The sequence below is a fragment of the Stegostoma tigrinum genome, chromosome 27, assembly GCF_030684315.1.
Source record: "Stegostoma tigrinum isolate sSteTig4 chromosome 27, sSteTig4.hap1, whole genome shotgun sequence".
Taxonomy (NCBI): domain Eukaryota; kingdom Metazoa; phylum Chordata; class Chondrichthyes; order Orectolobiformes; family Stegostomatidae; genus Stegostoma; species Stegostoma tigrinum.
Window position 1 is genome coordinate 866,274 of NC_081380.1, and position 26,824 is coordinate 893,097.

A 26,824-nucleotide genomic window follows, 5' to 3' on the forward strand; every position below is an offset into this window, starting at 1 on the left:
GTTACTTGTTAACAAGAACACCCAGATCTCTCTCTGCTGTGCATTTTATGGAGTGTCTCTCCATTTAATTAATTAAAGTCTGAATTTTGATTCTTGCAGTCAAGAATTTCCCACTTCTCACTTTCTTACATTAAAGCTCACTGTCAAGTTTTTGTCCACTGTTGTAAGTTACCTCTCCCCTTGCAGATACCTTACATTGTCCTCACAACATACTCTGCCACCCATTTTTTTTGTAACATCGACTAGTTTTAAATACATTACAATCTGTGCCTTCCTTCAAGTTATTTAATATAGAATTTAAGTAAATATGCCCCTTGGTCTGATCCTTGTGATGGTCTACTGTTACGTCTTTCCAAGCTTAGAAAGATCCATTAATCCTGACTCTCTTGTGTCCATTAACTAATCCTGAATCTAAGCTATTACCCCCAATGCCATGAGCTACCATCTTTTGCAATAACCTGTTATGTGCCAGTTTCTCAAATGCCTTCTGAAAATCCTAAAAAAACTAATCTACCTGCATCCTGTTATCAAACCTGCTTGTTATGTCCTCCAAAGAATTGAGAAGTTTTGTCAAACATTATTCCCTTTCAAAAAACCTATAAGCTTTTTAAATGTCCTGTTTCTTCCTTAATAATGGACTCCAGATTGAAGCCTTTCCACCACACCAAGGTGGCAGTGCTCCGTTTATTGAGAGTGATGCCATTGGGAGTTCTCAACTCTTGGCAGGGTCACCCACAAACAATGTCCGAACCTGACACAGCTCAATCCAAAACAAGCCCTCCGTGGTAAACTAGGCCAAAAATACCCATCTAATATCCGTGGCTGCAGCAGATGCAAGTTGCAGCAGTAGGGATTAATTGTTCTTTGAGGTTTCCTTGTTGCTGGAACTGGGTCTACCTTTTGTTAAGGACTATGTGCCTGCTGATGCGTAACAGCGTATTCAAGTTAAACAATATCCTGCACAGAGGAATGCAAACCACCTCCGTGCACAACAATCCCCGCAGCAAGATGTGATGGGCAGGATTGAGAGATCTGGAGACAATGGTCATGACTGCTTATGCTAAAACCCTTGATGCCAAGAATGAGTCGAAAGAAGGGTTCCACTCTAACCTGGACACCATCTCCTCCAAAATCTCTTAGGAAGATAAAATTGTCCTGTTTGGAGACTGCACTGTGAGGATTGGAAAGGTTGCCCAACTCTGGAGAGGGACCATTGGAAATGGAGGAGTTGGGAATTGCAAAGCCAATGGGATTATCCTGCTCATCAAATGTGTGGAACACCAGCTAGTCATCACCAACACCTACTAAAAAGACAAATTCAAAATTTCTTGGAGGTAACCATGGTCAAAATACTGGCACATGATCAAATACATCATTGTTTGGACCGGAAATCAAAGGGGTGGCCTCGTTACTGAAGCAATGACCAGTGCAGACAACTGGTGAACAGACCACTGGCACATCTGTGCCTCAGTGTGCTTGAAATGGCACCAGAAGCAGTTCAGAAAAAAGCTCAACTAGTGATCTTAGAGTCCTAGAGATGTACAGCACAGAAACAGACCCTTCAGTCCACCTCATCCGTGCTGACAAGAGATCCTAAATGAATCTAGCCCCATTTGCCAGTGTTTGGCCCAAATTCCTGTCAAACCTTTCCTATTCATATATCATCCAGATGCTGTTTAAATGTTGTCATTGTACCTGCCTCCACCATTTCCCCTGGCAGTTCATTCCATATAAGCGCCACCCTTTGTGTTGGAAAATGTTGCCCCTAGGAATCCTTTTTAAATCTTTTCCGTCTCACTTTAAATCTATGTCCTGTACCCTGGTGAAAGACTGTGTGACTATTCTTTCTATCCATGCCCCTCATGATATTAAACCTCCACAAGGTCTCCCTTAGCTTCTGAAGCTCTACGGAGAATTGTCCCAGCCTATTCAACCTCTCCCTATAGCTCAAACCTTCCAACCCTGGCAACATCTTTAAGTCTTTTCTGAACCCTTGCAAGTTTAACAACATCTCTTCTACTGCAGGCAAAAAGGTCTTCACTAAAATCTCAAGAGTTGATTTTAATGAAGTGGAGGAAATCTGGAAAGAGCTGAAGACATTCGTCATCTCATCCATCTTCATCTCAAGGGGGAGGCAATAGTCTAGTGGTATTATCACTGGACTGTTGACCCAGAGAACCATACAATGCAGGCAGTAGAACTTTTAATTCCAGATATTTATTGAATCAGTATCTGATGTTGACTATAAATAGATTGTCAGAAAAACCCATCTGGTTCACTAATGTCCTTTTAGGGAAAGAAGCTGCCATCCTTACCTGTTCTGGCCTACATGTGGCTCCAGACCACAGCAATGTGGTTGACTCTGAAGTGCTCTCTGGGCAATTAGGGATGGGCAATAAACACTGCCTAGCCAGTGATGCCCCTCATCCCCTGAATGAATAAAGAAATTCAGTGAAGAAATCATCAGCCACAAGACTGGTTTGAGAATGACCACATCATCCAAGATCGTATCGATAAGAAGAGGAAAGCTCTCCATGCCTGGCAAAGAGGAGGACTGAAGAAGAGGCTGAGTTGCAAAGAGGAACGTTGGAAATAAAGAGCCAATGGTGGACTGAGAAAGTTGAGAAGCTGCAGCTTCTTGCCGACCAAGACGACTACCTGGGATTTAATCATTGTCACCAAGGCAATATGCAGACCCACCACCCTTGGCCTCAGACTGATGTGGAGTAAGGATGGTACCCTTTTCTGAGAGACCAAAAAAAATCAGCCTGTGATGGAGCGAACACTTCAAAGAATTCCTAAAGTGTGATACAATCATCGACGAGGACATAGTCATGCAGCACGGAAACAGACCCTTTGGTCCAACCAGTCCATGCTGACCATGATCCCAGACTAAATTAGTCCCACCTGCCTGTCCATGACCCTTATCCCTCTAAGCCTTTCTTCTTGTATATGGGGTCTTACAAGATGTCGGTAGAGTAAGATGCTCCATTCGGAGCACCTCTGCTCACCGGCTCCCCCTCCAACCCAACATGTTTAACTACCGCTACCTGGAGAATGGAGTCAAGGGAGACAGCTCTCAACCAGAGCCTGGATGGGAGCTGAGCATATTTCAGCCGCATTCTGCAGCAGCAGCAGCGAAGCGAAAAATACCTGTACCTAGAGATGGTGCTGAGGAGTGACATTACAAACTTTTCACTTCACTGTTTGAGTGCATGTGACACTAAAGGCTTTTCTACCCATCCAGATGTTTTTTTTCAGCTTTGTAACTGGTTGCTTTCTTTAGACTAATGAAATGTAATAACTATAATAAAAATATGTTTTTTGAAATTCCGCCCCCTTCCCCCCCCCCCAACTCCCTTTCAATAACAAACTTGGACTCCCACCAGGAGTGGCAGCAGTTGAAACCTCCATTAGACACACGACTGGAAAAGTTACAGGATTGGACAGGATTCCAGCAGAGATTTTCAAACTTGGAGGAGCAGAGTTTATCCATTATCTCTATTGACTGTTCCTGAAAATCTGGGACAAAGAAAAAATCCCTACGGATATCAAGGATACTGCTTCCACCTCCCTCTTCAAGAAAAGAGGCAAAGTGGACTCTGGGAACAACAATCTTGCAGTTCTCCATCCCCAGGAAGATTACTGCCCAAGTCCTTGCTAGGCACTGTTTCCAGTCTTGGCTGAAATCCTCCTAAAAACTTGTGGCTTCTGATCCAACTGTGGAACTATGGACATGATTTTCACTGCTTAGCAATTCTAAGAATAATGCCACGCATAACTACAGCCACTGTCTGTGGCCTTCATCAATGTGATCAAGGCTTTTGACTCAGTCACTTTGGAAGTGCTTTGGAAGATCCTGTCAAAAGCCAGCTGTCCAGTGAAAATCAGTAACATCCTCTTGCCTCCACAACAAGATGTTGGTGATGGTCCTCACTGGTAATGTGACAGAATCCTTAGGGGTTAAGACTGGGGTCAAGCAGGGATGTGTCAACGTACCCATGCTTTTCTCCGTCTTCTTTGCCACCATTCTTCATCTTATTAAGCACAAGCTTCCTAAATTGGACATTATCTAAAAGTTGGATGGAAAACTTTTCTACCTCAGCCAGTTGAAATCCAAAAAGAAAATGAGAATGATCTCCCTTATGGAACTTTAGTATGTGGATAACAATGTTCTGTCCACACTCTTGGAAGACCATCTTCAAGCCTCACTTTAAAGACTTAATGAAAGCATACGAAAGAATTGGTCTTGACCTCGACTTCAAGAAGGCTCAAATCCGTTGCCAGCCAGCCCATCCCTCCTCAATCTCAAACCGTCCCAAACATGAAATATTTCCCCTACCTGGGAAGCTAACTCTCAACTATGACTCTCACCGATGTGCAACCAACTCCACTGGACCAGCCACATGCTTAGTATGCCTGAGTTTCAATCACCAAGGTAAATTATGTTTGCCCAGCTCAAGACAGACAGGAGGATAAAAGAAGCATCTCAAAGTCCCTAAAGGCTACTGTCAAAAAATACAACGTAGATGTCAATGTGTGGGAGACTCTACTTCAGAGGAAACTACTTGGAGTAAAATCCTGTGTGAAGGGATATAATTCTTCTGAGAACATCCTCAACAGGAGGAACTACAGAAAAGGAACCGGAGAAAAGAGTGCTAATGATCTAAAGGCCAAGGACCAATTCTGCCTTCTGGAAATTTCTACCTAACATATGGTCAGAGATGTGCGTCAAGGATCAGGCTCATCAACCACACAAGAACCCACAATCAGTGACATGGAATTTTCTAGATGGACAGTTGCACCAGTCAGTGAGTGATTTGCTGACGTAGCTGAATGGACTTGCGCATTTTCCCAATAATAGGTGTTAGATTAACTGGCCTATTGTTTTCCGCCTCCCCATTCTTAAATGGGGGTGTCACATTAATAGTTTTCCAGGGAGTTCTGCAACATCTCAACTGATGCCTTCACTATCTCTGCAACCAGTTCTTCTAAAAATTCTTGAGTGCAGTCCTGTTAACCTGTCTGCCTTTCGCCTCGTTAGTTTGTCAAATATTTTTTACTGACGAAGACTGTTGTAAGATATGAACAAACAAACGAACAGGCTAGATGTTCGACCTATCAACCTTGCCCTGCTATTTGTTATGATCAAGTATGATTGATCACTTTCATACCTTTAATTCGTACTATCCCATATGCTGTGGGTGATCAGAAATCTTATCAATCTGTACCTTGTTTAAACATACTCACTGAGTTTCCAAATACCCCTGTGGTAGCTAAGTCAAAATGTGAGTTTTTCAAAAAAGAATCTCCTCATCTCTGCCCTAAGTGACATCCTTTTTTATTAAAAAAAAAGGATTGTGCCCCACCGAGTTCTGGATTCTCCAACCGGGGAAAACATCTTAAGAGTCCATCCTGTATTTTCCTTTCAAGTATTTTACAAGTTTCAGTGAGATCACCTCATACTTCAAAGCTCTAATAAACACTGGCCCAGTTTGTCTAATTTTTCTTCATAAGCCAGTCCTGTGAGCCCAGGAATAAATCATGTGAACCTTCATTGTTGCACTTCTGTATGATAATATCTTTTCTCACTTAAGGTGTCTAAAACTAGCCCTCCCATTAGCAACTAGCCTATCTGTTATCTTTGGGATGTTTGTAGTGTCTTCCATCATGAAGCTAGATTTTTTTTTAAAAAGTTACTTTTAATTGTCTGCTTTCTCCCTGTTTCCTGTTTTTAATTCCCTAGTCATTATCTTCCAAAGGACACACACTTGAACTATCTTCTTTATACCCGTAAAATTTATCATTGGTTTTTTTAATACTTCTTGCCAATTTATTTTTATAATCATTTTTTAAAATTCTCCCATTTTCTTAGCTTTTTAGCCATTGGCTACTGGTTCCTAAAAAGTTCCTGATCTTTTTCCACATCACTTGTTTATCCCATTTTGCAAACCTTTAATTTCGAATGAGATCTCAGTCTAATTCATAATGATTATGAAACTCACTCATCAAAACCAGTCTGGTTCACTAACATTGCAAATAGTGCTGAACATTATACAAGGACTCAAAAATATGTCAAGACTTGTTAATATCCAGGCTTGGGCTGAAAAGTGTCAAATAACACTACAGTACACAATGCCAGACACTAACAATCAAAGAGACGATTTAACCACTGAGCTTTGACCATCAACAGCATTATCATCACTGAATGCCCCGCTATCAACATCCTGGTGGTTACCATCAACCAGAAACTGAACGGGACTCTCCATATAAATGTAGCAGTGTCAAGGACCGATCAGAGGCTAGGAATACCCCAACAAGTAACTCACTTCCTGACTCCCCAGAGCCTGCCCACCACCTTCAAAGCACAGGGAAGAGGTGTGATGGAATACTCTCCACTTGCCTGGGGACAAAAATAACATTTGAGCAGCTTGACACTATCCAGGAAAAGACAGCCCGCTTGATTGGCACTGTGTCCATTTCAGCTACCAACACTTAAGCAGCAGTGCCTGCTATCTACATGATGCACTGCAAAAAATTTTCCCACGCTCCTTAGCATCTTCCAAATCTGTAACCACTCCCATTTAGAAGGATATTTGCAGCAGATACATTGAAACACCACAACCTTCAAGTTCTCTCCAAGCTACTACTCCACCCTAAATTGGAAGTGTTTGGGCATGCTTTCACTGTCACTGGATCAAAATTCTGGAATTCCCTGCCTAATGGCATTGGGGGTATATCTTTTGCACATGGACTGCAGTGGTTCAAGAAGGCAGCTCATCACCTTCTCAAGACCAGCAATAAACGTACATCAGCCAGTGCTGCGCACGTCCTATGAGAGCAATTTTTCTTTTCCCAAAAGGTGATGAGATCTGATGCCATTGCAGGTCTGGTCTCCAGGCAATGTGATTGAATTTTAAATGTCAGCTGGTAAGCAATTCAGCTGTCCCAAACCATGACAGAAAAATACTGGAATTGTAATTATGTCTCTAGTCTAGAATTTGTAATGGGGAATAAACATTGTCGTAGTTAATGATGCATAAACAGAAGTCAAAGCTGTGTTGAAGAATGAGCGGTTAGAAGGTTGCAAAGATACTTTAGTGTGATTTGAATGAGCAGTGTGAGTCGGCCAATGCATGGCAGGTGAAATATAATCTGAATAAGTGTGAACGTATCGGTTTTGGTAGCCGGAACAGGAAGGTAGATAATCGAGTGGCAATGAATTGAGATGGGAATGTGCAACAAGAGCTAGGTGTTCTCATTCACCTGTCATTGTGGGTAAATATGCAGATGCAACAGACAGTAAAGAAGGAAGATGATGTGTTGTACTTCATACTGAGAGAATTCAAGTACAGGGCAGACATTGCTGCAATTGTACAAGGCCTTGTTGAGACCACACCTGGAGTATTGTGTAGTTTTGGTCTCCCTTCTGAGGAAGGATGTTCTTGCTATGATGGGAGTGCATTGAAGGTTTATCAGACTAATTCCTGGTATTGCAACACTGACATTAGAGGTGAGGTTGAATCTGTTCAGATTATATTCTGTGGAATTTAGAAGAATGAGAAGGATCTCGTAGAAACCTATAACATTCTAACATGGCTAGACAGAATTGCAGATTAATGTTTCCAATGTGGGGGAGAGAGAGTCATGAACTGGGGTCATAGTCTAAGGATATGGGGTAAACCATTTAGGGCAGATGAGAAATTTCTTCTCCCCCCACCCCCAGAGTTGTGAGCCTACGGAATTCGCTACCACAAAAAGTAGTCAATGCCAAAACATGGTGCGATTTCAAGGAGTTGAATATGGCATTTGGGGTGAAAGCGATCAAAGGATATGGGGGTAAAACAACATCAGGCTGTTGTGTTGGCCGGTCAACAGTGATCATCGTGAATGGCAGAGCAGGGGCAAAAGGCTGAATGGCTTACTCCTCCTATTTTCTACGCCTCTAATAGTAAAAAAGATTCTGTCTCTACAATTATATAACTCCACACAACTCTCTGTGAGCCCATTTGTCCTTTTGGGAATGACTTAAGACACCGATTTATGAACAATTATTGGAGGTGGTGTGTTGGCTGAAAATGAAGGATTCCACAGTGGCTTGTATTAATGACTTTTGATTTATCTATAGGGCTGCCGTAAAGTGATTCTTTCCACAAACATTGCAGAAACATCAATCACCATTCCAGGCATCAAGTACGTTGTGGATACAGGCATGGTTAAAGCCAAGCGCTACACCCCTGGTAGGTGATATTCATCTCTGACTTTCCTCGTTGCTGTCTCTCCACTCTTCTGAGCACACAGCATCTCCCACCACCAACCAGCACCATCCCTTTCCCTTTCACTTTCACCCTGTATTTACCTAATGCTCAAAATACACACAGGCATTGAACAAATCTGACCCCAAAATGACCAGATCAGGTGGGAATGTTCTTTTGTGGGCGACAACTCAGAGAAAAGTCATCTACTTGAAATGGATTGGATGGGCGTGGTGAGAACCTGCTCCAACAGTTGGTGGGCAAGTTGTCGGAGCGAGTCCTGAGTGACAGGATTTATGTGAATTTACAAAGGCAAGGACCGATTAGGGATAGTCAGCATGGGAAATCATGTCTCATTAACTTAATTGAGCTCTTTGAAGAAGTAACAAAGAGAATTGATGAGGGTAGAGTGGTGGACATGATCTTTATGGAATTCAGTGAGGCATTTCACAAGGTTCCTCATGGTAGACTGTTTAGCAAGGTTAGATTACATGGAATGCAGGGGGAACCAGCCATTTGGATGCAGAACCAGCTCAAAGGTAGAAGGCAAAGGGTGGTGGTCGAGGGCTGCTTTTCAGACTAGAGGCCTGTGACCAGCGGTGTGCCACAAGGATTGGTGCTGGGTCCACTGCAGAGGAAGTATGGTAAGTACGTTTTTAGATGACACCAAAATTGGAGCTGTAGGGGTAAGTGAAGAAAGGTACATGAGAGTACAACTGGACCCAGTCAGATGGACCGGTCTGAGGAGTGGCAGATGGAGTTTAATTTTGATTAAATATGAAGTGTTGCATTTTAGAAAGGCAAATCAGGGCGGGACTTGTATACTTAATGGGAAGGGCCTGTGGAGTGTTGTTGAACAAAGTAACCTTGGCATGCAGGTTCATGATTCCTTGAAAGTAGAGTTGCAGGTAGATAGGATAGTGAAGAACGCATTTGATATACTTGCTTTTATTGGTCAGTGCCTTAAGTATAGGAGTTGGGAGGTTATGTTGCACCTGTATAGGATGTTGGTGAGGCCACTTTTGGAATACTACGTTCAATTCTGGTCTCCCTGCTATACAGAGAATATTGTGAAACTTGAAAGCGTTCAGAAAAGGTTTGTAAGGATGTTGCCAGAGTTGGATGGTTTGAGCTGTAGGGAGAGGCCGAAAAGGCGGTCTATTTTCTCTGGAGCGTTTGAGGCTGAGAGGTGACATTATAGGAGTTTATAAAATCATGAGAGGCATGGATCGGTAAATACACAAGACCTTTTCCCCGGGATGGCGGAATTCAAAACTAGAAGGCATAGATTGAAGGTGAGAAGGGAAAGATTTAAAAGGGATCTGAGGGGCAACTTCTTCCACACAGAGGGTGATGCTTGAATGGAATGAACTACCAGAGGAAGTGGTGGAGGCTAGTACGATGAAAACATTTAAAAGGCATCTGGATAGGTATATGAATAGGAAGGATTTAGGGCATATGGGCTAAATGCTGGCAAATGGGACTAGATTCATTTAGGATATCTGTTTGGCATGGATGAGTTGGGCTGCAGGGTATATTTCTATGATAATAAAGTGTGAAGCTGGATGAACACAGCAGGCCAAGCAGCATCTCAGGAGCACAAAAGCTGACGTTTCGGGCCTAGACCCTTCATCAGAGAGGGGGGATGGGGTGAGGGTTCTGGAATAAATAGGGGGAGAGGGAGAGGCAGACGGAAGATGGAGAGAAAAGAGGACAGGTGGACAGGAGAGTATAGGTAGGGAGGGGATAGGTCAGTCCAGGGAAGACGGACAGGTCAAGGAGGCGGGATGAGGTTAGTAGGTAGGAAATGGAGGTGCGGCTTGGAGTGGGAGGAAGGGATGGGTGAGAGGAAGAACAGGTTAGGGAGGTGGAGACAGGCTCGGCTGGTTTTGGGATGCAGTGGGGGGGAGGGGAAGAGCTGGGCTGGTTGTGTGGTGCAGTGGGGGGAGGGGAAGAACTGGGCTGGTTTTGGGATGCAGTGGGTGAAGGGGAGATTTAGAAGCTGGTGAAGTCCGCATTAATACCATTGGGCTGCAGGGTTCCCAAGTGGAATATGAGTTGCTGTTCCTGCAACCTTCGGGTGGCATCATTGTGGCACTGCAGGAGGCCCATGATGGACATGTCGTCTAAAGAATGGGAGGGGGAGTTAAAATGGTTCGCGACTGGGAGGTGCATTTGTTTATTGTGAACCGAGTGGAGGTGTTCTGCAAAGCGTTCCCCAAGCCTCCGCTTGGTTTCCCCAATGTAGAGGAAGCCACACCGGGTACAATGGATACAGTATACCACATTGGCAGATGTTCAGGTGAACCTCTGCTTAATATGGAAAGTCATCTTGGGGCCTGGGTTAGGGGTGCGGGAGGAGGTGTGAGGGCAAGTGTAGCACTTCCTGCGCTTGCAGGGGACGGTGCCGGGTGTGGTGGGGTTGGAGGGCAGTGTGGCGTGAACAAGGAAGTCACGGAGAGAGTGGTCTCTCCGGAAAGCAGACAAGCGTGGGGATGGAAAAATATCTTGGGTGGTGGGGTCGGATTGTAGATGGCGGAAGTGTCGGCGAATGATGCGTTGTATTCGGAGGTTGGTGGGGTGGTGTGTGAGAACGAGGGGGATCCTCTTTGGGCAGTTGTGGCGGGGGCAGGGTGTGAGGGATGTGATGGGGGAGACGCGGTCGAGGGCGTTCTCGACCACTGTGGGGGGAAAGTTGCGGTCCTTGAAGAACTTGGACATCTGGGATGCTGTGTAACTCTGACTCTATAACAATCACAGGCTGTTCTCTCTAGTGCTTGCTGTTGATAAGCCTGACAGGAGCCAATCAATGATAACCTGTTTCATTTGGAATGAGTGGAGTCACAGGATTAGGCCATTAAGTTCAGTGAATCAGCTCCAGCATTTAATATAATCATGGCTGATGAAACACTTGAATGCCTTGTATCCACGCTGTCTCCATAACCCTTTCTGCCATTAATAATCAAATGCTTATCAACTTTTTTACTTCAAACATGCTGATAGACTGATCATTCATACCCTTGAGGGATAGAGAATTTCAAAGATTCTCAATCCTCAGTTTTAAAAAAAACTCTCCCTTTCTTCTGTACTAAGTGGCAACCCCTTATTTTTAAATTGATCTCCCTGGTTCTAGACTGCCCAAACATATAACTGTCTTACCTGTATTTACACCCTGTATTCTTTCAGGATTTTATAGGTTTCACTGGGGTTACTCCTCATTATTGAAAACTCTGAGGAATACAGGCTCTATTTTTCAATCTCTGTGCATAGGACTGTCCCACTATCTGAAAAACAAGTCTTTGTTGTTCTCCCTCGATTGTAATAATATCCTGCTTGAGGTAAGGAGACCAAAACTAGACACTGCTCCAGATGCAGTCTTATCAAGCTGTTATACAATTGCACCAGGACTTCACAACTCCGAGACTCAAATCCTCTTTCAATAAAAGACCATTAGTCTTCCTAATAGCTTACACTTGCATGTTATCTACAATGACTTAATAACGAGAACTCCTGGGATCCTTTTGCATATCGACGTTTGTTCCTCCTACCAAAGTGAATAACTTCATTTCTTTTACATGATATTCCAGCTGCTGTGTTTTTGCCCAAGGCAAGTTCTAAAAATGTTTTACACCTTCCTCACATCACCTCTTTTTGCTTACCTTTGTAATCTCCAAATTTTGGAAATATTAATTTTAGTCTCCATATCCAAATTATTGATATAGTTTGTGAACAGCTCAGCTGAAGTTTTCATTCTTACAGTACCTCACTAGTTGGTCTGCCAATGTGACAATGATGCACTTACTCAATCTCTGGCTAGCAGACAAAAGCTAAGAACTATGGGTGCTGAAAATCTGAAACAAAAATAGAAAATGGAGGAACTGAGCAGGTCTGATAACATCTGTGGAGAGAAAGCAGAGTCAACATTTAGAGTCCATTGACCCTTTTTCAGAACTGGATTAACCTGGTGCCACATTACTTCTAATACCATGTACTTTAATTTTGTGAAACCATCTCCATTTTTTTTTGAGACCTTAGTAAATGCCCTCTGGAAGTCCAAATATACTGCATCCATCGTGAATCCTTTTATCAATTTTGTTAGTAACACCCTCAACAAAAAAATTCCCAAGTTTATCAGACGAGATATTCCATTCACAAATTCGTGCTGACTATGCCCCTTGCTGTCAATTTGTTCTGCGCAGATTCCACAAAATTGTTCTTCCGATCCAGCATCCTCCTTGATCACATGTTGTATTTATCTTGAATTTGTAATGCAATTGCACTTCTCCTTTTCTTGTCTAGCCTTCCCTTTCTGTCCTCTTTAAATCTTAAATACCTTTGAATATTCAGTTCCCCATCGCAATCACCATGCAGCCATGTTTCTGTAATGGCAATTAGATCAGACCCCTGTTTTATCAACCTTGTTGTGAATGCTGCACGCATTCAGGTTGTGTGCCATTGATTTTCGTCTTTTTGATATCATTCGACTTTTGAAAGATACTTGATGCTTGGGTTGTTCCTCCTGTGTTTCTTTTCCATTGCAGCTTTTCTGCAAAGCTTTAACTTTCCAATTTTGGATACCCCTCATTAGCTAGCTTTTAAGCCTGTATTAACATGGATCCCTCTGAGGATATCTGCCTCAGTTCCTATAGGTACTTATGTCCAATTCCAGCATCACCCACATGATGACAGGCATTCAAAGCTGTGATCTCTCAGATTCAAACTCCTGAAAGTTGGGTGCCAACTGTTGCTGCACCCCTGAGCACCACAATTCCCATCAGGTACCACGGGCAGAGTAGCAGAGTGATTCCAGGTTGCTGTGTTTCACAGCAAGGTAAATTAACATAATGTTGTTCTGACTGATTTAATAACGTAGTTCTGTCTGGAGACATGAACAATTAGATATGCAAGTGCTGGCAGTGAGGGTGTACCCAGAGAAGTTGGAGTGTGCTAAGACCCAGGAATAAGAAGGCCAAGTTGGGAGTAAGGGATGGAAGCAGTCTTTTTATCAATGCTGAACTGGAGTTAGGAGCTGCCATCTTGCCAAGGTGGCTGTCTGTACACAGGGTCTATGATAGTTAGGATGAAGAAGGAGGCTACAAAGGATGTTGAGAGAATAAATAATTTTTGGGAGAGGGAGGGTGGTCATGAGGAAGTCATTTGGAGAGGGAGGGAGGCAGGCTGCAGGAGTGGAGCAGAAAATGGAAACTACGAAGAGCAGAGAATCATTTCAAGACTTCAGCAAAGAAGAACTCAGCTAACATGGAGCTAGGAAAACTTGAAATCAGTGGTAGTGAATGACTTGCAAACAAATGGGGTATCTTTAACTTAAGGCTGTGAATATTCAGGAATTACTTAATGAGGAAAATTGAAGTACATGTTATTGTAATGAAGACTATATTGACTATATCAATCTCTGATTAAAATTTAACAGTTTCTTTTTTTTACTGCATCTATCTAGTTGAAAGATTCCAATTTTGGGATTACACAAACACGTGGGCTGTGATCATACAAAAATCTGTCTGACATGTTTAGGGTGATGGCTTTTTGTGTGTATAACTAAGTTAGTTGTTTTGAAAACGTTTTTGCTAACTTAGGCCTGTTACCTTGCATAAGTTTAAATACTGTGGTATTTAGCAAATAAATGCTTTCCTCCTTTAAAGTTGTTTGTGGCTTTAAAGTTGATGGTGTTGATAATTTATTGAAGAAATTAATTAATTCTTTTAATTCTGCCTCTGCCTGTGTCCAAATATCCCACATATATACATGAAAACAGAAGATAATATGATTGCATCATCTAATAAAAGACTTTCTCTGAACGCAGACCCCCAAAAATCATTAAAGTAGCCTTCTGAGGAAGGAATGGTTTTTGTCCAGGTTCCTCCCGATCACCCCTACCAGCCAATCAGTGCTTTGCTTTGCTCTGTTTCTGCCCTCATTCTATTTGAATGTAGACAGATTAAGCTGCTGAACAATACTGTGGCACAGGTCATAGGAATAGGAGAAGGCAATTTTGCCTGGCAGGTCTGTCCTGCCATTCAGTAGATTCATGGCAGATCGAACACTTTAATCGTTTTACTCAGTGTACAAGGTTATCCCTTTCCATCAGAAATTTTTTCAGTTTTTACCTTAAACATACTTAAAGACTGAGCTTCCCTAGTCCCCTCTGGTAGATAATTAGAAAGACTCTCAACCTTCTGTTTCTAAAAAAAAAGTCCTCCCCATCTTGGATCTAGGTGACATCCCTTTTTATTTTTAATTGACAGTACTGGTCTCCACAACCAGAGGAAACCTCTTACTTGCATTTACCTCGTCTATCCCTTTAAGTATTTTCTGAATTTCAACGAGATTACCGATCATTCTTTAAAACACTAGAAAGTGGAAGGGCAGTTTGCTCAATCTCTCTAGCTCTCCTGCCATCCTAGGACAATTATGCTTAATCTTTGTTACACTTCCCTGTATTGCAATAATATGAGGAAAGATTGAGCAGCTTGGGTCTATATTTGCTAGAGTATAGAAGAATGAGAGGAGATCTAATGAGATATACAAGATTCTAAAGGGAATTGACAAAAGCAGAGCAGATGTTTGTCCTTGTGGGTCAAACTAAAACAAGATATTTTTAATCAGTAATTGGTTGAAGGGTTATAGGAAGCCAGAAGGAAACTAGAATTGAGGCCAAGATGAGATCAGCTGTGATGGTGTTTAATGGTGGAGCAGGCTGGAAGGGGCTGAATTATCCTTTCCTGTTCCTAGCTCTTTTCTTTATAAGTTGACCAAAACTACACTGTATGCCAGGTGTATTTTAACCAAGCTCCTACACAGTTGGAGCAAGAATTTACTGCTGCTGGACTCTCAATCCCTTGCATTAATGGCTAACTTCCATTAGCTATCTTAGTAGCTTATTGTGCCTGCATATTAGTCTTTCAGTAACTTATTAGCAAGGACACTTGGGTCGCTTCGTACATTTATAGTTATACTTTCCAACCTCTTTCCATTTAAGAAAAAATCTGGACATCTGTTTCCTTAACCTTACATTTTTCCACATTATATTCTATCAACTTGTTCTTTCCCATTCACTCAACCTGTCCATCCTCCTGAAGCTACTTTACATCTTTTTTACCACAATACTCATTGTCACTTGCTTTATCAGTCACAAATTTGGAAACAAATCACTTGATCCCATTTCCAAATCCTTGAAATTATTATAAAGCAGAGGTTGATCCCTACACACTCCCCACCGAGAACTGAAACCAAAACACCGAAAGAGGAGCACCTCACCATGTAGTCTGTAGAAGGAGTTTGGAAGGTAGTGTAACCTGCTTTGCAGCAACTTCTAGTGGTTAAATAAAATAAATCCCTAACACACTCTACACTCAACAAGTAGCAACCTATTTAACTAACTCTAAATGAACAAATGAATGAAACTAATAATGAACTGAATAAAACCCTACTGACTACTAACTGTTCCTGAATAAAGCAAGATTCTAACGCTGTGTTCCTCTCTCAAAAATTACAGCAGGGTCGCATGTCTTCAAGAGAGTTCTGTGCTTCTTCTGTCAGGAATAATAACTAGTTGTGCTGTTGGTACAGTTATTGCTGAGATGGTGCTTCCTCTAAGACCCAAAGGCATCTCTGAGAGCCAGCGATTTCTCTCTTGAGAACTGAGGGCCAATAGCTCTGGTAGATGGCAGCTAGCTCTGGGATCTGTTTCCAACTATCCCCTTCTTGTTATACCCTTGATGATATACCAATATTCCTTACCATAGGATTGATCCTATGTTGTCGGAACCATCAGACTTTAAATTCAATTGATTTTTGGTGTCTAAATACCTGGTTCAAATTCATTGGCTAAATTCAATTGGCCTGTTGTCTTGGTTAAAGCCTGCTGCTTGGCCTGCTAACTATGGCCTTTTGATACAGATGTTTCAATTTGGATGCTCTATGTATTTGCAAACTTTCAAACTGCTGCGCACAGAAAAAGCATGTTATCTTTTAAAAGGACCAGACAATGCTTCTGCCTTCGCTCCCCTTTTTTACATGTGCTTTCATTTTCCCAACCAGCCTTCTCTGGTGGTGCAGTATTAGAAGCTTTCTGAAAATATAATTATATGCCATCCACGCTGTCTCCATTATCAATTTTGTTAGTAATGTGGTATCTTCAAAACAGTTCCAATAAGTCAAATATGATTTCCTGATCGAAAATCAATGCTTATTATGCTCAATCAAATCATTATCATTCAAGTGTATATTTATCGCAATCTTTATAAATTATGTAAAATTCTAGAATTTTCCTACAAAGTAGGGAGCTAGAGAGCTGTTGCTCTCTCTGACATACCAAGCTTATATATAGTGGGGCAACAGTTGTTAACTTCCAATTTGCAAGAATCATTCTAAAATCTACAAATTTTGGAAGGTAGTTATCAATGCTTTGACTAACTCTGTTGCCATGTCCTTCAACATACTGGGAACTTAACAATTTGCACTACCATTAACCTTTTCAGTACAGTCTTTTTACTGATGCTCGTTTCCTTCAACTCCTCATTCTCTGTAACTAATCGAGTCTCTAGTTGTGGGAGATTTCTTGAATCAAATCTGTAAAAGCCGACACATACTAATCATTTACTTTCTCTGCTACTTCTCTATTCCTCACTATAAATTCTTTTGACTCTGTCTATATGGATGCAACATTCCTTTTCACCAAATGTTTCTTTCTTCCTACCTATAAAATGTTTGATAGTCTGCTTTTATGATATTTCCTAGATTGCATTCATTGTATTCTTCCTTTCCTTATCAGTTACTTTCTACTCCTTTTTGACACTTGCTTCATTTTCATGGTTACACCACTGGCCACCAAGCCATTAGCTGTATAAACTTCAAATCCGAAAATTCTCTTGCTAGCAGAGTGAGAGTTTAAGAATGCCTTTAAATTCTATTTCTGTGATCAAGCTTTTGGTCATTCATCCTATTATCTATCTCTTTGTGGCTTGATAAATTCTGTTTATCAAGGCTGCTCTTTCAGCGCTCTGAAATGTGTTTGTTGAGAAGCATTGGAACAGGAAGAGGCTATTTTGTAATAGAAGACTTTTTTCCCCATTTGTGTGATTGTAATTGATCTGTAACCTAATCCCAAAGACACATGTTTCCCCTTACTCTTAACACTCTTTGTTAACAAAAGTGTGTCAAACTCAGATTTGTATAAATCCATCATTTTTCATTTGTGGGTGAGTCTCAATTGCCTGCGACCTTTATTTGCAGAAGAGTTTACTAATTTTGCTTCTGAAAGATACTACCCTAATTTTTGAGACTATTGCCTCTTTATCTGAGACAGTTAGCAACTCTTCGCCAGAAGGAGTAGCTTCTCCCTCTCCACCAATGTCTGTTTCCATTTGATTATCTTGAAAACTTTTTGATCATATCAGTTCCAGACAATGCACCATTACCTTGTAAGTTCTCCTTTTATAATTCAAGCCTAACCTTTGCAATTTAACTTTTGAAGTCAAGTATATATTTTTCTGCTTTGTGTTGGTGCAAATTGAGGATTCATTTTAAAATATTCCTGACTTCCTGACTGAATCACATAAAGCGGAGTTAGAGAAACATGACATGTTGCTGTGTTACAGAGAGTGGGTTGGAGGTCCTTGCTGTGCAGAAAGTTTCAAAAGCCCAGGCATGGCAGCGAGCAGGGCGGGCAGGACGGCAGCAGGCAGGAATCTGTTACCGACTATACACTGAGGAGGAGTTTGAGAAATTCCTAAACATGACCGTACCAGAGATACAAAGGTGATCCTGCTTTCTCTTAAAATTTCTCATAGAAACTCTGTGGTTATCGTTACTGTTTGTAGTTAAGTCCTGACATTTTATTCTGACAAATTGTGAAACCGGATGATTTTATGCTAACTTCAGCCAGTTATGTAACCCACCTTGTGTTTCCTGTTGTTTGGCTATCTGCAGATGTAATCTGGCGAGTGTGATGCTTCAGCTGCTGGCCCTTCGGATACCCAACGTCTTGACATTTGACTTTATATCAAAACCATCTCCAGGTAAGGGGAAAAACGATTCAATCACATTCCTGCACTTGATTAACCAACACTTGGGAAGTAGAGTTTCTACAGAAAGCCTGAAAAATCATCTGACTTTGAATATTCCCACTCTTTCAGAAAAGTAAACACCAATTCGTGAAAGAAAAATTAATTAATTACAAAAAATGCAAACTTGAAATATAAACTGAAAATGCTGGAAATACTCAAACTTGGGCACCACCTGTGGAGAGAAAGAATTGATGTTTCACATGAGTGAGCTTCCATCAAAACTGAAAGTTGAATGGTCTAGTATTAAGCCACTACATAGGCAGGGGTAACTGGGCAAAAAAACAAAAGGAAAAGATATGCAAAAGGATAGAAAGTAATGAGAGTAAACAGTGAGAGACAAAGGTTCAATGCATAAAGTGATGATATTGGGTCAAGTAAAGAAATAAGAGCTAGATCTTCAGGAGGTGTAAATGGCAATCGTTGCCACCATCTATTGCCTGATTTCTGCTATTCACACCACCCCATTGTAAATGCACCTTGCCCTCCCCTCTCTTTTTCTGAAGTGACCATTCCCTCTGTGATAACAAAGTGTGGAGCTAGATGAACGCAGCAGGCCAAGCAGCATCTCAGGAGCACAAAAGCTGATGTTTCGAGCCTAGACCCTTCATCAGAAAAGGGGGATGGGGAGCGGATTTGTCCCCAAGACCTTTGACAAGAGCATAAGCAGAACTAGGCTGTGCACCCTCTTCTCCCTACTGTGTCATTCTGTAAGAATGTGGCTGATCTGCCTGGGCTTTAACTCTTTTATGTCAGCTCTCCATAGCCCTCAAGTTCTCTCTTTCAAATATCTGTCTGCTTCCTCTTTAAATATTTTCATTGATCTGGCCTCCGCAACTCTGGAAGAGAGAATTCCAGGCATTCATTACCGTTGAGAGAAGAAATTCCTTTACTGCCCAGTTTTAAATGAGTATCTCATTATTTAGTAACTATGTCTCTTGTTTGATGGTTCCCCGTTTGTGGAAACACCTCCTAACACTGAAATTTCTGTAGCATGAGTAAAGTACAAGGGTATGAAGACAGTTAAGAAAACTGGGAAGGTAAGTTAAAATGTAGGATAACTCAGAGAATCTCTTGAACTAAAGGCTAGGAGAAGAATACATGCTCTGTGGCTAACTAAGAAGATTAGGAAAATTTTAGAAACTAGCCAAGAGCAGCATACAAAAAAAATTGACTTGGAAAAAGTAAACCAGAAAACCTAGTAAACCAAAAATTTTAAAATGACATTCAAAGTATTATGATTCACTGGGGAAGCATGATGGAAAGTAAACCCCCTTCTTCGTGTAGTTATGATCAAAAATTAAAGATTTTATGAAGTATGCAAAGTACCTCAATTTACCTGATTGAGATGCTGGTTGACAGAAAACTTGGGGCAAGTTTCTGTACTGAATAGAAATCACTGTTTATTATGAGTTATTAGCTACAGCCTAATCACAGGTCCCCTAATCTCCCCTTGAGCTCGCGGGCAGATAAACAGAACTAGTAAAGTGGGTTGTAGACAGTGTGTTCTGTTGTTGAGATGATCATTTTGACTCTTGTAATGGCCAGTTTTTTGCTTCAGTCATCTTTCTCTATATGCTTCCACTAATTGATAAGAAACGCAAGGTATCAGGTTCACTGATAAAGTCTGTGAACTATTAAACTCACAGCTCACATCAACTGTTGCAGAAAAGCTGACACTGACTTTCTTCAGGTTTTACAGTCTGTTTTGACTGCAGAGAAGTGTAGCATCACTTGCTTTTATACTCTGTCTCTGTTTGAAAACCCAAGGAGTAGACCTTAAGCCGCCTTAACAATTTCTGCTCCTGTACTCCCCTCAAAGTTATACTGTTGATGTAGTTGGTTGGCTTGCTTGTCCCAGAATTTTGGTGTTCCTGAATTCCATCAAGGACATAAGAATAGATGACAACGAGACCATGTTATCATTTGACAGTACTATCCTGTCCACATTGAGTGATAGACAGACATACTACTAGCAAGAGAAACGCTGACGACACTATTGAAACAAGAACAAGACCCCAGTGACGCCATCTTTACAGACAACATGCTGAAGCTGCTGGACTTGTGTCACCACCCACTTCACCTTTAAGGCCTAATACATGAACAGATCATCGGGACACCTATGGGATCGCCTATCTTTGGACTAATAACTGAAGCAGTGATGCAGAGACTTAAAATACAGCCATTCCGCTAATCCAAACAAAACTATGGATACACTACATGGACGACATGGACATTGAAATCTCATTGTTTTCCCACCTGTTACTTAAACTCTGGAGTGCATTGATCTGGATTACCTCCCTTCCGGTTTTCCTTCGCAGTGGAGTGTATGTGGGGTCAAGCTTTGTGTTTGTTGATGGTTTTCTTCATGGAATACCAGGCTTCTAGGAATTCTTTTGCTTGTCTCTGCTTTGCTTGTCCCAGGATTTTGGTGTTGTCCCAGTCGAATTGGTGGTTCGCCTTATCCAAGTGGATAGAGATGACTGGGTATTTGTTGTGACTTTTTGTAACCAATTGATATTCATGCACCCTTGTTGTTAATTTCCTTGTTTGTCTGATGTAGATTTTGTCGCAGCATTTGCAGGGAATCTTGTATATGACATGGGTCCTGATCATAGCGGGTCTTTTGTTTGGGTGAGCAGTTGTTGTCGGATTGATGTGGGTTTGTGTGCTACTCTGATGGCCAGTGGTCATAGGAGTCTTGTGGCCAGTTCCGATATGTTCCTGATGTAAGGTAGCGTGAGGAGTGTGTCAGGGCATGTAGTATCTTCCTGGTGGTGTTTGTGTAGTAGGCATCTTCTGCCCCAGTTTTTCGGTTATCCATTCATTGTCCTTGAATACCTGGTAGAGGTACTCTTCTTGGCGTAGCTCTGTGCGGCTGCAGTGTGTAGTTGCCTGTTAAAATAATGTTCTCACATGACTTTGTTAAAGTGTGTTATGGTGGTTGCTGTTGAAACGCAGTACTTGGTCAGTGCATGTGGCTTTCCTGTGTATCTTTGTTAGGAATTCCCCAGTTGTCCTCCGCTGTACCATGATGTCCAGGAATGAGAGCTGTTTATTCTTCTCTTCTCTGGTGAATCTGATCCCGGTGAAGGTGTTGTTTATTAGTTTGTGTGTCTCCTCCAGTTTGGTCTGTTTAATGATTACAAAGGTGTTGTCCATGTAGCGTATCCATAGTTTTGTTTGGATTAGTGGAAGGGCTGTACTTTAAGTCTCTGCATCACTGCTTCAGCTATTATTCCAAGGATAGGTGATCCCATAGGTGTCCCGTTGATCTGTTCGTATATTTGGTCATTAAAGGTGAAGTGGGTGGTGAGACATTAGTCCAGTAGCTTCAGCCTGTTGTTGTGAAGATGGTGTCACTGGGGTCTTGTTCTTGCTTCAGTAGTGCCGTCAGTGTTTCGCTTGCTGGTAGTATGTCAATCAATGTGAATAGGATAGTAACGTCAAATGATACCATGGTTTTGTTGTTTCCTTGATTGAATTGAGGAACGGCAAAATCCTGGGACAAGCAAAGCAGAGACAAGTATGGGAATTCCTCGAAGCCTGGTCCTCCACGAAGAAAGCCAGCAAAAAACACACAGCTCAACCCTGTATACACTCCACTGCGAAGGAAAATCAAAAGGGAGGTAATCCAGCTCAACTGACTCCAGAGTTTAAATAACAGGCAGGAAAACATAACAGCGCTTCATCAGAGGCTGCACTGATGTTACCTAGCAGGGTAAGGAGATGTCTGCGGAAAAACAACGAACCGGCTTGGCGAGCCAACCAGCCACAACATCCACAACCCGAGCTGCAAATCTATTGTAAAACCTTAGAGTTGTACCATTTGAGCCTGTATTGTTAGTCCATGTTTTGTTTATCTAAAAATATTGCCTCTCATTTCTCTGCATTGAACATCTGCTAGGCACCTGACCATTTGATCACCTTGTCAATGTCCCTCTGAAGATGCTCAGCATTCATACTTCACTACTTCCCCAAGCTTAGTATCATCTGCAAGTTCAGAGATTTTTGCCTTCAACACCCATCTCCAAATCATTGTCTAAATCAGAAACAGCAAGGGTCCTAACCCTGATCCCGGGGATTACTACTTTTCAACTTGTCTCGAATCTGAGAAATGTCCATCTGTACCTACTCTGTTTCCTATCCTTTAGCCAGCTTTTACTTCATGCTGCCAAGGAACCATCAATCCCAAATGTTTCTAATTTGCTAACTAACTTGCCCTGTGACGCTATCAAAAGCTTTCTGAAGTCCAAATATACAATATCCACAGCATTACCCTCATTTGCTGCCTATGTCACCTCATCAAGGAACTCAATTAGATACATTAGACGTGACCTGCCCTTGACAAAGCCACAATGATTTTCTCGTTAATTTATTTTACTGTGAGTGTATATTTACCTAAACCCATATTACAGCCTCCATCAGTTTTCCTACTACTGATGTGAAGTTGACAGGTCTGTCGTTTCCTGGGTCATCCTGAGATTGTCACATTTCTGATTACCAAGGCGTATGGGGATGGGATGGGTAATAGGCATTGAAGTGTTCAATTAACAATGATCATATTGAATGGTGGGGCATATTCTGTGGGGTGAATACATGCTGCTGTTCTTGTGTTGTATGTTCTTACTAGAAGCTGTAATGGAAATAAAGGCTGACAAGTGCTCTGGACCTGAGCCTGCATCACAGGGTATTAAAAGAAGTGATTGGGTCAATGATCTTTGCATCGTCTGTAGTCTTTCAAAATGCACCAAATTCTGTAGATTGGAAACCAACAAATGTGATGCCCTTGTTCAAGATGGGAAAGACACAGAAAGCAGGAACCTAGAGGCCAGTTAGCCTTACTTCTGACATTGGGAAAATACTGCAATCCATTATTAAGCCTAGGAGGCCATGCAGAAAATCATAATGCAATCAAGCAGAGTTGACATGGTCTGGTGAAAGGAAAATAATGTTTGTCAAATTTATTAGGATATAACGAGCAGAGTGAATAAAGGAGACCTATGAGATAATATGTATCTGGTTTTCCAAAAGGTGTTTGATAAGGTCACAGAATCACAGAACTGTTCAGATACTGAAGTAGGTCATTCAATTCACGGAGCCTGCACCAGTGATATTTCCTAGTACCAGTCTCTGGTTTTTTTTGTGACACCTTTTCTGCTCCCCACCCCCCCCAATCTCAACTGCTATGCATGCTCACCATTTCTATTCAAATAATCATCATCTAATGTCCCCTGGAATACCCCAGTTGAACTTGCCTCCAGCACATTTCCAAACAGTTAATTCCGCAGCCTAAACCTCCTGCTTTCACTTTAAAATTATGCCCCCTGTTCTTGACCCCTTAGTTAAGGGAACAGCTGCCTTTTATTCACTGTCCATGCCCCTCATGATCACATACACCTCAGTCAGATCCCTTTTAACCTTCTCTGCTTCAAAGACTACAACCCAAGCTGATCCAGCCTCCCTTTATAGCTGAAATGCTTCATCCCAGGCACCATCCTGGTGAATTTCCTCTGCATCCCCTCCAGTGCAATCACATCCTTCCTAAGGTGCAGAGACCAGAACTGCACACAGTACTACGTCTGTGGCTTAACCAACATCCTAATCAGCTCCAACATCACCTCCCTTCTTCAATCTATGCCATGACTGATAAATGTGAGCATCTTGAATGCTGCATTAACTACCCTATTAACTTATCCTGCTGGCTTCAGAGAACTATGAACAAGTGCCTCAAGATCCCTCTGTTCCTTTAAACTTTCTAGTGCACTGCAATTTAGTGCTCCCCTGTCTTGTTACTTATGACAATAGACAATAGGTGCTGGAGTAGGCCATTCAGCCCTTTGAGCCAGCACCACCATTCATTATGATCATGGCTGATCATCCACAATCAGTATCCTGTTCCTGCCCTATCCCCATAACCCTTGATTCCACTATCTTTAAGAGCTCTATCCATCTCTTTCTTGAAAGTATCCAGAGAGTTGGCCTCCACTGCCTTCTGAGGCAAAGCATTCCATATATCCGCCACTCTCTGGGTGAAGAAGTTTTTCCTCAACTCTGTTCTAAATGGCCTACCCCTTATTTTTAAACTGTGTCCTCTGGCTCTGGAACTTCCAATATCACGGTTAAATTCCATCTGCCGAGCTGACTGATCTGTTTATGTCCTTACTGACAACTACTGGGCACAGTTTGTGTCATCTGCATATTATCATTGCCCCCTACATTTTCATCAATATTATTATGAATATCACGAACAACAAGGGACCCAGCACTAATCATTGTATTATGCCACTGCACACTGGGCTCCAGCAACACAAACAGCCTTCTACCACCACCCTCTGTCTCATACCACAGAGCAAATCTTGGGTCTAACTTACTAAGTTACCCTGGATCCCCATGAGCATTTACCACCTTAATCACTTTCCACCATGGGACCTTGCTGAAATCTATATAAACCACTCAACTGCTGGCATGGTGGTTCAGTGGTTGGCACTGCTGCCTCACAGCACCAGGGCCCTCGGTTCAGTTCCACCCTTGGGTGACTGTCTGTGTGGAGTTCACACATTCTCCCCAAAAGGAGATTATTAGGCACTTGTCCCTGCACCAGCTCTTCAAACAACAATTATTGGAGCTGAGAAGATAAGAGGCAACCTTATTGAAACATCCATATTCTTATGGAACATGACTGAGTGGATGCAGAAAGTTTGATTCCTCTTGTGGGAGAGCCTAGGAGTAGATGGCTTAGACCAAGACATATTTTAAGATTATAGGTGAGAAGAGTAGTAAATTTATTAAATTCTTTACTGCAGAAGGCTGTAGGGACTGGATAATTAATTATGTACAAGACAGATGGGTTTTTGGTCAGTAAGAGGATTGAGAGTTATGGCAGGAAATTGGAGGCAAGGATTATCCAATCAGCCATGATCTCTGAATGGTGGAGCTGACTTAATGGACTAAATAGCCTGCTCCTGCTCCTATGCCTTGTGGTTTTTGTCATTGAGGACCTTCAAACTGAGTTTTATTTTGAATTGATGAGGGAACTGAGGGTTATGTGGAGTTGGCACTGAAGTGAAGTTAAAGCTTCAGTCAGATCAGCTGTAGTCTTATTGACTGGCAGAGCAGATTCAAGGTTGAATGGTCTACTCCTTTATCTTGCTGCACCTCACTTTACAAAGTCATTGACATGAGTGTCACAGAATGCAACACTTCTTCAGAAGCATATCCCAAATCACAGGCCCAATCAATAAGATGTTCCATCAATTAATTCTAAGTTGTTAAATGCTCGTAGTTGCTGATTTGTACTTGTCATCCTTGAATTAGCAGAGTGTGTTCTGCCATGTCTGTTTTGAAGAATGATTTTCGAATTGATGAACTAAATTCTAAAAGCTTTGGATTCTAATGTAATATTTGAATTTTGTTATTTTGCATTGCTATTTTCCATGTTACATGTAGTCTGTTGTACTCTGTGGGGTAATAGCTCTTTAACATCTGCCATAGCTGATTTTTTTTTTATCCACAGAAGCAGTGCGGGCAGCCATTGAACAGCTTGAGCTGCTGGGTGCAGTCGAGTGCAAAGACAGCCAGATCATTCTGACACAAATGGGCAAGAAAATGGCAGCATTCCCTCTGGAACCCAGATTTTCCAAGGTAGAAAGCACTAGAAGACCCACAACCATTACCATCTAGATACACCACAGTGTGCAAGTTCACCTCCACGCAACTCACTATTCTAACTTGGAAATACATTGCTAATCCTTAAATGAGTCTGGGTCAAACTCCTGGAACAGCCTCCCTTACAGCATTATGGGTGTACCCACACCCATAGATTGCAGCAATCCAAGAAGGAAGTTGCTTTCCATCACCTTTTTCAAAGGCGATTAGAAATGGACAATAACAAGCAATATCCACATCACGTGGAAAATGAAATAAAGTGTAGCTCCCCTCTTACCCAGGGCCTTCTGTTTTTTTCTAAAGAATGCTGTTTAGAATTTAATACAATACTTGAACTGGGGTTTAATTAGTAGATAAAGATTAAGTATGACCTTGTTACTAATTGGCTGTATTTACAAAACAAGAAAGTGTCTGTGCTTTGAACAGAGACAAATTACTGGCGAAATTCAGCAGTTTTGGCAGCATCTGTAGAGAGAAGAAACAAGTTCGTGTTTCAAGTCTAGGTCTGAACAAAGTGTCAGTGCATTCAAAATGTTAGCTCTGCTTTTCTCTCCACAGATACTTCCAGACTTGTTTTTGTTTCTGATCTCCACCATCTGCCGTTTGTTTTATTTTGACCTTTTTAACAGCTATACTGCCACCTTCAGTGTTTATAATGACTCAGTTCTCTGCTTCTGCACTCGCTTTGCAGTAATACCATTTGCTTTGTTACTTCTCATCAATGTCCCTAACCAAATGCATCACGTCATGCGCCCCTGTGTTAAGTTTAATTTCCCCCTTTTTTTTCCATCTCCCCTAAAATAAACAAAGATCACAAAA

General features: G+C 41.8%; 1 protein-coding gene across 2 annotated transcripts in view; it reads left to right on the plus strand.

The window, feature by feature from the left end:
- dhx33 (DEAH (Asp-Glu-Ala-His) box polypeptide 33) overlaps window positions 1-26,824 on the plus strand; it is a 63,672-nt gene that overhangs the window by 25,071 nt on the left and 11,777 nt on the right. For both annotated transcript variants that reach the window (XM_059655265.1, XM_059655266.1), the window contains exons 6-9: window positions 8,129-8,240; window positions 17,873-18,032; window positions 18,204-18,292; window positions 25,854-25,981. In XM_059655265.1, coding sequence (XP_059511248.1) covers window positions 8,129-8,240; window positions 17,873-18,032; window positions 18,204-18,292; window positions 25,854-25,981 — 489 coding nt within the window. The remainder of the gene's footprint in view (window positions 1-8,128; window positions 8,241-17,872; window positions 18,033-18,203; window positions 18,293-25,853; window positions 25,982-26,824) is intronic.